Below are 12,214 nucleotides of genomic sequence, written 5' to 3'. Positions count from 1 at the left end.
TATCATCAATTTGTAAGTTTATTTTGGCCCATGGTTTTCAGTTCGTAGACATCTGTTCATTTTGTTTGAGGTCTGTAGCATCTCAGTACATCAAGGTGGGAATCTGTGATAGAAGATTCCTGCTCAGCTCATGGCAGTCAGTGAGCTAAAAGAAATAGGAAAGGACTGTGGTCCCAATATCCTCTTCAAGGAAATGCTCCCCATGACCTAATTTCCTCCAACTAGACCTGAACCCCTAAGGGCTCTACCATTTTCTAGTAGGGCCACAGGCTGGGGACCAACCTTTGAACACATAGACCTTTGGGGGATGTTCAAGATCCAAACTATCACATTTAACAAGCTGATCATTTACTTGTAAAGTCTATTGATGAAATAAATGTAAAGAGGCCATGTCCTTTGGGGGAAAAGAAAAGGAATAAGCAACAGTTTTACTTTTCACATATTTAGGGAACACTAGTGCTCATGGTTGAGTGTTAGTTGACTTAGTCGTTGTCAGAAAATGCTCTTTTCATGTCACCAGAGTCACAGCTGCTCTGGTTTGCCCAAGACTGGGGGTTTCTGTCATATAAAGCTTTCAGAAATAAGTTTTTTAAAAAAATTCCAGACAACCTCAGCCAGGTTGTTCATCCTGCTCCTGGGACCCTGGCTATGTAGCTGACTCAAGGAAAAATGTCAAATTTCCCATGTGAAACTACAGATGGGGGTTGGGGATTTAGCTCAGTGGTAGAACGCTTGCCTAACAAGCGCAAGGCTCTGGGTTCTGTCCTCAGCTCTGAAAAAAAAAAAAAAAAGAAGAGAGAGAGAAACTATAGAAGTTATCTTGTTTAGTTATGTGTGTGGAAAAGTTTTCATGTTGTTTTGATAACTGGTTTTTCGTGCTTCATGCTTTATGCTGTTTATCTGTCCTCACTCTTGCCTTTGCATGACCATGTGCTGCTATAATAAGCCTCGCTTGCTATCTGCTGAAGATTATTGGGCATCACAGATGATGGTACTTAGAGATGCTTGCCTCTTAAGCCATTTTCTCCCCTTTTGTTCTCTAGTGGTATTCTTAATGCCATTCATTCCCAATATGGTCATTTTCACATTTTCAGGGTCATACACTCTTTTGAATGTCTGATGGAGGGTTGGCACATTAGTTCAATTTTACATGCTACTTCAGGAGAACTCTCGCCCTGCCCTAACACCCATTTCAAAATACCACACTTCAATTTTTGTGCTGATTTCTTTTGAATGAGAGATAGGTCAAAATGAATTGCTCTGAACAACATTTTCTTGAATCAAATGGAGAAAAGCAAAATGGCAAAATTCTATTTATAAAAGTATTGTAAAATGTCCTAAATAAAAATCTGTCCCTAGTCTTGACCCAAGACGTTTCCTGGATTCATTGCCTTGCTGTGACCAAATATCTGAGAAGAAGCAATTTAAGGTAGGGAGGGTTCAGTTTGGTTCATGGTGAAGGAGGCAGAGTCCATCATGGTGGGGAAATCACGGTGGCAGGAATTTGCTCATATCTTGTCCAATCAGGAAGTAGAGAAAGGAGAATGCTGGTGGTCATGTAGCCTTTTCCTGTTCCCCTTTTTATTAAGTCCAGACACCAGTCTATGAGTTGGTGCCAATCCACATGCAGAATGGATCATTCCTCCTTAGGCAAACTCTTTGGAAACTCCCTCAAAGACAAATGCATAAGTCTGTCTCCCAGGTAATTCCAAATCTCATCAAATTGGTAATGAGGAGAACCTATCACACTTACAGTTAGGTTAGAAGTAACAAAGTTACTGCAACTTCCACAGAAGAGCAGACAAAGACCTGTAGAGAGAAAATGTGTATAATGTGTGTTCTGGACTCCCTCCTCTGTGCTGAGTACCAGTGGCTAATTGCTTTCAGCTGTTGGTAATATAGCATTGGCTTAGAGCACAGAAATAAAAACCCAAGGTAAAATTGGATTCTTTTTCTTTTAAGCGTAACCAGGGAGCAGTTATGGTTTTATTTGTTTGTTTGTTTTGTTGGCTTTCTCCTTGTATCATAGCATGGTCAGAGATGAGTCTTATTTGGGAAAAAGTCTCATACAGGAATGGCCAGAGTTATGTCAACTGGAGCCGGAATGGCTTAGCAAGCTGATTCTGTTAGTGACCAGTTTCCAGTTAGGGATGTACCAAAATTCCCCTTACCTTCATCTTGCTCCCTATTACACTCCAACGTTAAGAAATCACCTTGAGTTTGTGCTGGTGACAAATAGTGTACTCTGTTTTCACAAGTGGCCAAATAGTCTCTAAAGGTGATCCTTTTTGAAGCAAACCACATAAAACCAGACTCTTGGGATTGACAAGGAAAGACAGCTACTGCATTCATGGCTCTCAAACTAAATGGAACTTTCTTGGGGCTTAAACGGCCTGTAGCTTTTATCCTTCCTCAGTCATTCATTGGCAGGAATTAGTATCAATGGAGAGCTGGATTGAGGGCAACATTTTGGGTTGGGATAATCACCATTTGATCTCAGAATTTGCTTGCGCGTAAAGGGAACATTTGAAAGTATTATTTGCGTTTCTATTCTTGGAAAACAAAAGTTGGGCTGTTACAAGAGTTCCCTCCTAATATAAAATAATAATAAATAAACAATCTAAAGCACAAACAGCTCTTTATCAAAGCAAGTGATGTGTACAGACAAAGGCTGTTAGCCATCACAGTAACAAAACGGTGTGCTGTGCTGCAAAAACACTGTTTTAAATACGTGTTTAGTAAGACTGTGAAATTAATACATCTTCTAAAAGATTCTTCAAGTTCTTTTTCCTCCTCTGCTCCCAGTTTACTCTGCTCAGAAATTTCTTGGATTTTTATTTGTACACATTTAATAGCTTGCTGCTGTCAAAAGGACAATAACCATCCATGTCTGGCCTCGGTATAGGAAGTGAATGGCTGCTAGTTAAAGTCACAGTGCCAGGGGTTAGCAGCAATAGTCAGGGGCCCATCACTCTGTAACTTCACCTGTTTGAATCTCCATTTGGGTGATTCAATACTCTGTAATTTCATCACATAGAAGAACACAGTAGACATAACCTAGTGTGGTAGGCTCTTTGTATTTGAGTCAAATTGATTACCTCTTCTTTTTTTACTCCCCCTAAATTTTCTCATGTTTGTATTTCTCCCTGATTTGTGGTACACTAAGCGTTTGTACATTTTTTAAATTAAAATACTAGCAACAACTGTTTTCCGATCCCCATAACCCATGTTTCCTATAGAAGACTTTGTAATGTTTCATACATCCCTTCCTTTCACACCACACATCCAGTGACCTCAAATGAATGGGATTTTTGAGAAGATAAGGGACTGCTAAATGTGGCAGGTATTCTCCTAAAGTTTCCTTTGCCTTATCAACTCCATCTTTGTTTTCTTGATTCAGTATTTAGCCTAAGATCTGCTAGATGTTTCTTGCTGCAGTACCATGACTTGGTATTGGGATTTTTGCAGGGTGTCCAGGGTCCTCGAGGACCAGTGGGTGCTCCAGGACTCAAAGGGGATGGCTATCCTGGTGTGGCTGTAAGTGTGGCTGTATCTTCTTTTTCATATAAATCATTTTAAATTTATGCATACTAAATGTACATATTTGGGCTATAGTATGATAATTTGATACATTTATATAATGTAATGATCACATTTGGCTTATTTAGCATTTTTGTTTCTTTAAACATTTATAATTCCATTGTGTTGGGAACCTTTGAACTCTTATAGTTCCCTATAAACTATACAGTCAGCTGTAGCAATGATGAAACCTTCCTTCCCTCCCTCCCTTCCTCCTTCCCTCCATTTTTCTGAGCATTACATACTACAAGGATGCTTATTCTCTCTCATACTTCGTCATCTTAGGGGCCTCGAGGAATGCCAGGACCCCCTGGACCAATGGGCTTACGTGGTGTGGGAGACACTGGAGCAAAGGTAAGATTTTTAAAGTAGGCAATAATACTAGTTTCTAAGAAAGTATGTACAGGGAACCTTGGTAAATGTGATTCATTTTTATCTGACACACTAGAAGAATAATGATGTATGAAGTAATTGATGAGTTGTTCACCCTTGCCCAGGATTCCTTGGGAAACATGCCCATGAATATGTTGAATGACTTCATGGTTCTTGAACAGACCCTTTGGTAGCAACCCTCACATTTCTTTGCTTCTTCCTCTTCTGTACCAAGGTCTGGGTTCTTTTCAGAGCCCTCTTCTCTCCTTTTCATCCTGCTCTTTCCTTAGCTTTTCTCATCCTGTCCTGAAGCTTTATGCCTTATCTTCATGATGATAGTCCAAGTCTCTATCCTTTCTTCCTTCAACTTTTTCTCATGTGTCTAATTTCTTACACATACTTTCCTTTAATTTCTTATAGACATCTTTAACCTAACATTCAAACCAGTCCCCTTAATTCTTACCCTGTGTTGTTGTAAAAGGCAGTGCTGTGCAGCCCAAGAACTTAGTCATCCTTGGTGCAGTCTGGATCATTTTCTTCTGCGGCTTCCTTCAGGCAAACCGCCACCACACCTGGGTACCCAGATGGCCTCTTCACTGAGCTTCCCCCTTCCAAATCCGCCCTCTTACAACTTATCAGGTTGAGTGACCTTTTAAAACCATAAATCAGACAAAATTCCTTTCCCGCTTAGAAGTACTCTGGTGACTTCTCTAGCCTTGGAAGGAAACTTGGCAACCTTTCTCTAGCCTTTGAGGCCCTTATGCCCTGACACGGTCTCTTCCTGTTTTCCCTTACCCTGACATCCAGACACCCCGGGCTGCTATCCCTGCAACTCTTTCATGCTTTCAGGGTCGTGGATCTGGAAGGATGGCCAGATGTTAAGACCTCAGCTAAAGTTTTCCTCCAGATTTCCCTTAGAAAACATCACCGCTGCCCTTTGGCATGTGTTTCATGTGCAGACTGGATCACTCTCTGGGATCATTATGCTTATATATTATCGATGGTGCTCTGTGGGTTCCATGAGATGTAACGTTTCTTGGGGACAGGTTCTTGTAGTCTCTGCTAAGCTCTTGACTCCAGAAGTGTTATCATCCAGCTCTAAAATCTACTGCATAAATGGGAAGCGAGTGAATAATCAGGGTTTTTATGGAGAAAAGTTCGTTTTTAACTACTCAACTTCTAGATCATTCTCTCATGCTTCTAGATCATTGCAGAAAGATGATACATGTGTTTATGCTAACTGTTACCTTTTTGTTGTTGTTTCTGCTACAATAGTTAGCAGTGAGAATGCTTATGTATCACTCTCCTATGGTGCAATGGGTCCTCTTTTCTCCTGCCTCACTCAAGGAGAAAAAAAGATTAAAGACTCATGGCAATAGCAATCGTCTGTAAGAGGGATTTCCACCTCTCCCCCCATTGTAATTCTTGGGATAATTGTGAGAATCCCAGCTGAAAGTGACACATAAACGTCATATGTAGAACTTGAGATTCTCTAACAAGTTCAGGTGGGTTTGACTCAGATCCTTGAAGGAGCCTTAACGTTGTCAACAAACCATACTGTATTCAGATAGTAGGTCACTTTTTCTCTAACATATAGCATCTATCAAAACATTAAATTTCAATAAACTAGAAAGATTCAGTGTTAAGTATCATTACTTCCTGCTCCAAGTGAAACATTGGTAAACCCTTTTGTTATTATACTAAATATTTCCCTACAGGAAGCAGAAGCTTATTTCTGTTTAAAATAAGATATGAAATAAAATATGTTAAATATATACTTGGCTGTGTTTATGTTGCAATGGAAGCATATGGCCATTTATATTTTCAAAGAGTAGCTGGTTATGAATATTTATATAAGTATTATTATATTAAGCTATTATGTTACTGCTTCATATTTAGTATTAATAACAACACAGATAAAGAACACCTAAAATTTAATCCTTGTGAGTATTCTTCTCTGTCAGATTATTTAATATGCAGACTAAAGTATTTTCTGAATGGTTTTGTATATCACATTCTTGCAAAAATCCCCTGTACTTTCACATTTTTCATTATTTTTGGCAAAAATACCAAGAAAAGTATTCTTACTTGCAAAATTTTATCTTCCCTTTTTGATTTTAGAAGTAACACGTGTGTTTCCAGAAGGCATACTGTGAGTGAAACTCATCTTGGCCTCCAACTTGCTTCCAGCAGGAGAGACTGGAGGAGGTCCATAGCCAGGATCTACCTGTCTCTGTGCATCTGCCTCCCTCTGCCCTGTCTTTGCCCTCCCTACGTTGTCCTCTGTTTCTTCCTGTGCAGAGTGTGTAAGCCACAAGAACTCCAGCTCCGCAGGAGATATTAGGAGCATGAGCTAGTCTTAGAATCAAAGAAAGTTTTCAACCATAGATTTGAAAATAAAGAAAATTCTGGAAGCAAACACTAGCTTTTAAATAACTTTCGAACCATCTCTCCTTTTGAATAGAGACCCTAAGTATCCATCTGGCCTTCCCTTCTGAAGAAGACTATGGAAGCACACATATGCACAAACATATACACAGACATAAGTGAAGAAAGTAAGGGAAATATTTTGAAAAAGCTGACTTACAGTTAACTTTATAAAGTAGAGATCAAATCAGCAAAATTGTCAATGACAGACAACAAAAACATATTAGTACCCAAATATGTTATAAATCTTTCTATTACTTTGAGTTAAAATGACAGAGAAACTGTAAGTATCTAGAGGGGTGTGTGTGTGTGAGAGTGTGTGTGTGTGTGTGTGTGTGTGTGTGTGTGTGTATGTGTGTGTGTGTGTGTGTCCACATTTATGTCCTGGTATGTTTTTCATTTAAACTCTGTGTAGTCACCTTAAAACCTTGGCCTTAAGGCATGAACTTGCAAAACAAATGTGTTTTGAAATGAGGAAACTATTAAGGCTGATGATTAATTTATGATGGTTTATGTGATATTTAGTTAAGGTCACATATGTTTAGCATATGACACAAACATTAGAATCAAAGCTTCTATGTTTTAAAACATATAAAAAGCAATGCCTGGCATCCAGCACCTTGTGGAACTCTGGTTTCCCCTAGTGGAAAATGTTTATAGACCATCAAATTTTGGCAAGAATTTCCGAGCTATTTCAAAATTCTTATAAAAATTTTCAAGGACAGCAGTAGATGTAGGTTTGAAAGTCCACCTGGAAAACGCGCTGGGAAAGGGCCGGAGGGTTTGGCCTCTTGCTGAGTACAAAGAGCTCCTGCTGTGTCCTGATGTCTACACTCACACTGGTGGAAGTCATCCTCAGAGACCTTGCCCATCCCTGCCCGTGTCCCTCCACTGGAGCCCTGAGAATAAAGGGAATCCTTATGATTTGAAGACAACTTTGAGTCACTCCCAGCTTCCTTTTAGGGGCTGCAGCTAAGTCATCGCTCTTAAGTCTTTACCTGAAAAGCCCCAAAGGGGCCTGCAGCTGAGGGAGAGCTGACCCTCAGATAAGCCCCAGTCTTGGAGTTTGTTTCTGGCCTTGGTGACGTAGAATACTGGGGTGGCTCTCCGAGCCCCTCAAGGGCAAATTCATCTTGCTGGGTCCTCTTCGTTCTGTTAGTGCCAGGAAAAGCCAGGGTCTCACCCAAACCTGTGGAATGGTTTTATATAGACTAATCCTCCAAGCTAATTTAGATTTGGGGGCATTCAAAGGGCTTTCAAAAAGCTACCAAGTGGTTGAAATATCATATGCAGACAGAAGGATTATTGGGTTGTTATTGTTCTTCGAATTATGATAATGATTATAATTAGTATTTATTACCTAAATATTTCTAGAATATTGCATTTTGAACATTTTCCCTATTTTTACAGAATTTGAGGAAATTGATGAGCAGAGTTGAACAACTTGCCTCTTGGCAATGTAAACATATCAGAGCATGTATGTTGTGTGTTAGAGAGGGAAACTATGAATCTGATGAGTGACAGACTGAGAGGAAGACTAAGTTAGAAAAGACAGAAGGGCTTTCCAGCCCCCCACCCCCAGTCTCCACTGCTGTCCATCTCCTAATCTCCTGCGCCGTTTTGCGTGCAGTTGGGTTGCTCTTCTTTCTATCCTAACTTTTCCATGATCAAAACCTAGATTGTGTAAACTGTAAAGAGAAACACAAACCAAAAAGAGTTAAACGTTTTCCCCAAGCCTTAAATATTGAGTATTGTAAATACATCCTTTATTTGACAAAAGTGGCCCATAGTAATAAATTAAAATGCAAGTCTATGTGAAATTCCACTGAGTATCATTATTCTAAAAATGTTCCCAGAGTCTGAATTGCTTCTCTGTTCTCTGCAATGGTTCACATATGTGCATGCTACTACCAAGTCTTGGCAGAATAGAGGACCAATTCACACAGAGAGGCATTAGGAATCTGGGGCTTCCATCAGCAGATGTGGACTGGACAAGGAACTCCATTTTGAACAGGCCAGACAAGAAGGGCCAGTCAAGGATGCAGGATTTGGGATAATGATATTAAAGATTCATGATTCCAAAGTGGGCTAGAAACCCACTTCTCCCTAGTAGTCCCCAAATTTGGAGGAGGCAGGGAAGTGGGGGTGAGTCTGGGAGGGGTTGGAGGCTGCATATGATCAAAATACATGCTCATGGAATTTTCAAAGAATTAATAAAATTATATTTTAAAATGCTAAGGAATGGGCCATAAGCTCAAAGCAGGAATAATTAAAGCCAGAAACGTGAAGTTTGAAGGGTAGGGAGTTTGACCTGTAGGTTTCTGAAAATGTCAAATTCAGGACCTGGGAAATTTGATGAGGTAACTTTTCAAGGCAATTCCTTGAATCCTTGAAAGCTGGGCTGACTCCAGGCTGCCCACTACTTTAAATACTGCTTTCTTCTCTGCTTGCTGTTTTCTGGGGCTACATTCCTCTTTCCTAGAGTGTACACATCACCATAACACTGAAGACAGACACTAAACCCTGAACATTTACTACCCACATTGCCAACTCAACATTTTGTGTTTTTAGCAATGCAGACTGTAGAAACTTCCTCTGACAAAGAGGCATGGTGAATATATATATATAGAAGAGAGCCTCTTCTTCCCTTATTAGGGGCAACATTGGTATCCTTACTTGCATGATTTTGAACTCTACTGACTAAGAAAGACTTTCCCTTTCCAGTGAGATTCTTAGCACCAGGCCATCATATGCTCAGTTTCAATGAGCTGATTTTGAGAAAAGGAAGAAATTACCAACAAGCCTCAAAGTTCTTTAGCAAGCATTAAAGTTAGCAGAAACTAAGATACAAGTGTTTGAGGGTGGACAGCAGTGGTAGAGGAGTTGAAATTTAAAGCTGGGAAGACACCGGAAAGGAAGCGTGACAGCAGCTTGAGAAGCTGTACTATCTAGTGCCTTCTCAACTGTTCCTGTGTTCTCATAGTGGTCATGCTGATAACTGTCATTGTTTCCCTGGTTGCACAATGGCCATCAGTGAGGAGGGACAGATGGATAGGACAAGCATTAGTCAGCCAATAGTTACATGACCCTTATCTAGGTGTCTGTATAAGGCCTCTAGAATTTCCACTGACACTCGGACAACATGCGAGTCTGGTACTCATGAGTTATTAACCCACGGCATCTGCTGACATCATTCACAGTGCTTATGTCGGTGGAAGCTGAAGACATCGTAGTCACAGTTTAATTTTATTCAGAACCCAGAAAGAAAGAAACATTTAATGTCTTTAATTTCTTTGACTTCCCCCTTATTTTAAAATTCAACTTTTCCTTGGCTTCATCATTTAGTGAATCTTTAGACTATCATTCCTTGAATAATTCTTAAGACTGATGTTTTCCACAGTGAATTCAATTTAGTTTTTGATACCTCCATACTAGAAAAGTGTGAGACCACTGGATGAACAACTGTAAGTTGCTTTTATCGTCCTCTCAAAGAATGTCAGGGGCTTCATTGGCGTAAACAAAAGAAGAGAAGATAAGTAAAGCCTTATTAATGTATATGCATGTGTAAGTCAGTCTAGTAGGGTAATTATTGTCTAAAGTATTTTATCTAAGTCTTACAAAATATAGGAAGCACCACAATCTGCCATTTTTCATCATTATTTCTGTCCTAGACCCTTTGCCATTTGTCAGCTCCATGACCCCTGAGACCTAGCCTCCTCATCTGTGATTTGTATGACATCTGCTTCACAGAGTCCCTCTGATAGATGCATGAAGCGATGGACATAAGGCATTTAACACAGAAGCATTCTAGTTAACAGCCATCATGACATGTGTCACTCCATGAAATCAGGTACACTGTAGGCGGGATGAAAAGAGATACAAAGGACTTGTCTAGATAGGCGATCTGGACTAGAACACTGCAAAGTTTGGGGTGAACCCCAGAATCAAGGATCGGCAATGAAGGGGGGCAGGCGATAGAAAGGGAAGCCTTAGCCAGCAGGACACTTGTGCAGGTGGTGTGGGCCTTTTATTACCTGCGAAGAATTTTTATAACTCAGGATATTTTTTTTCTCAGGAATATGACTGACCTGGTGTAGGAAAAAGACTTTCACAGCCACAGAGCTGTGGTCTCTGCATTAAATAGCAGCTGAAAGAAAGATTCTGGGCACGGCTGCCCTTTTCTAGCTGGTTTCAGGAGACATAAAATGGGAAATGGGCTCTGGGAGTCACACCTGGCTTTGGATTTCACCAAGATCCATAGGTGTGAACATGCCATTTGTTCCCTGAAGCCTCAGTTTCCTTATTTATCAAATGGAATAAGTTGATGTTCATAGGATTGCTAAGATAGTGATTGAAATTACTTGCTGCATAATAAACTTCATAAGTGTTTATTATTACTCATAATAAGATTTCTATTATAAGCTACAGCAAAAATTTGCATGTGGGAGTAGCTGGCGATTCTCTAGTCCTTTCTTTTGTGAAAAAATAGGAGTCTTAGTGTATGCTTACTACCATCATCGTAAGAACTTGCCTGTTTTTAAAGGAGTCAAAATTAACTGCTCTGTAAGGTCATGGTGGCTAAAACCCTTGCTAGATCATCCATTCACAGGAACAAGTGTGTAGATCATTCATTCTCTGGAACAAGTGTGTAGTCAGTCCTAAACCAGCCATTTCCAGTGAAAATTAAAGAGGTATCTCCCATCTCGAGTCCCTTTGTGGGCAGTGAGAAGCAGGAGGTCTTCTAAACAGCTCTTTCTTTGAGGGAGTAAAAGCAGATGATTGTAGAGTTTGGGCTGTGGGGTTACAAAGTGAGTGACATGGGTACAAATAGAAACTCCAGAATTTGCTATTTTGTTCATTGTCTCCTAGTACAAGGGCTCCCTCTGCAGGCTCTAACACCCTCCAATGTTGTATGGCCAGCTGAATCCATTACTAGAGAATGGCACTCATTCTACTGACAATAAGCCCACGTAACAGAAAATGCCATAGGCAAACACACTCATTCTTAGGTACCACTTCTGTGTCGTGGCAGACGCAGTGGTGTTGAGTGTGACATGAGACTCATACAGTCTTTTGTCTTCCATGCCCCAGCTGTCAAGGTTTAACAGGGACCCTTGGCCCAAGGGACAAGAGACATAACACATTTATGATGTACTTTCTTTGTCATCATGGTAAGATGCTATTTCTCTCTATAGCTCATCAAATTTCTGATATTATTGTCTATAGAAAGCATATTGTACATACATGTGTGTGCTCACATGTACATGTTTTAATATGATCTGTACTAGTTGAGAAGACACTTTTAACCAAAACCACAAGGAAAATACCATGAGTTCAGTAGTGGCGTGTCAATTTTTTTCTTCAAAGAATGAGATTTAAAAAAAAAAAAACTATGCCTTCATTTACAGTCCCCTTTTTAAAAAAATTATATGACATTTGGTATATATCAAGAATGCATGAAACGTGCAAATTTTATCTGTGATGATCATTATCTACCCATGAACCTCTCCCCTTTGGCCAGTTTCTTAAAAAACATCATTTTAATTATATATTCTTTTCCTACAACACTACGACAATACTGACTCATGGTCAATGGTGAGATTTTTATTGGATGTTGTTCACGAATTTAAGCAAATGTTATTGAAACCATTTATTGTAAACATTAAGAAAGTCACGTGACACAAGTGTTCAACATACTGATTACACTTCACTTACCAGCAGGCAGCCTGTCTTGTTTCCTCTGCATTGCTACTTCTCTCTCCACTGCCTTTCTCTGAAATAATCCCCAGACAGCATCCACATAAAGATTTGATATTTATCTCTCAAATAAAAGAAG

At 39.8% G+C, this 12,214-nt stretch overlaps 1 protein-coding gene across 1 annotated transcript in view; it reads left to right on the top strand.

The window, feature by feature from the left end:
* Window positions 1–12,214, top strand: part of Col28a1 (collagen type XXVIII alpha 1 chain) — a 160,228-nt gene that overhangs the window by 80,342 nt on the left and 67,672 nt on the right. Inside the window, exons 24-25 of the mRNA XM_059256514.1 lie at window positions 3,469–3,537; window positions 3,865–3,933. Of these exons, the coding sequence (XP_059112497.1) occupies window positions 3,469–3,537; window positions 3,865–3,933 (138 nt within the window). The remainder of the gene's footprint in view (window positions 1–3,468; window positions 3,538–3,864; window positions 3,934–12,214) is intronic.

Source organism: Peromyscus eremicus, chromosome 3, assembly GCF_949786415.1.
Source record: "Peromyscus eremicus chromosome 3, PerEre_H2_v1, whole genome shotgun sequence".
NCBI classification, from domain to species: Eukaryota; Metazoa; Chordata; class Mammalia; order Rodentia; family Cricetidae; genus Peromyscus; species Peromyscus eremicus.
Note: the sequence above shows the minus strand (reverse complement) of the source record. Positions and strands in the feature narration are given on the sequence as shown.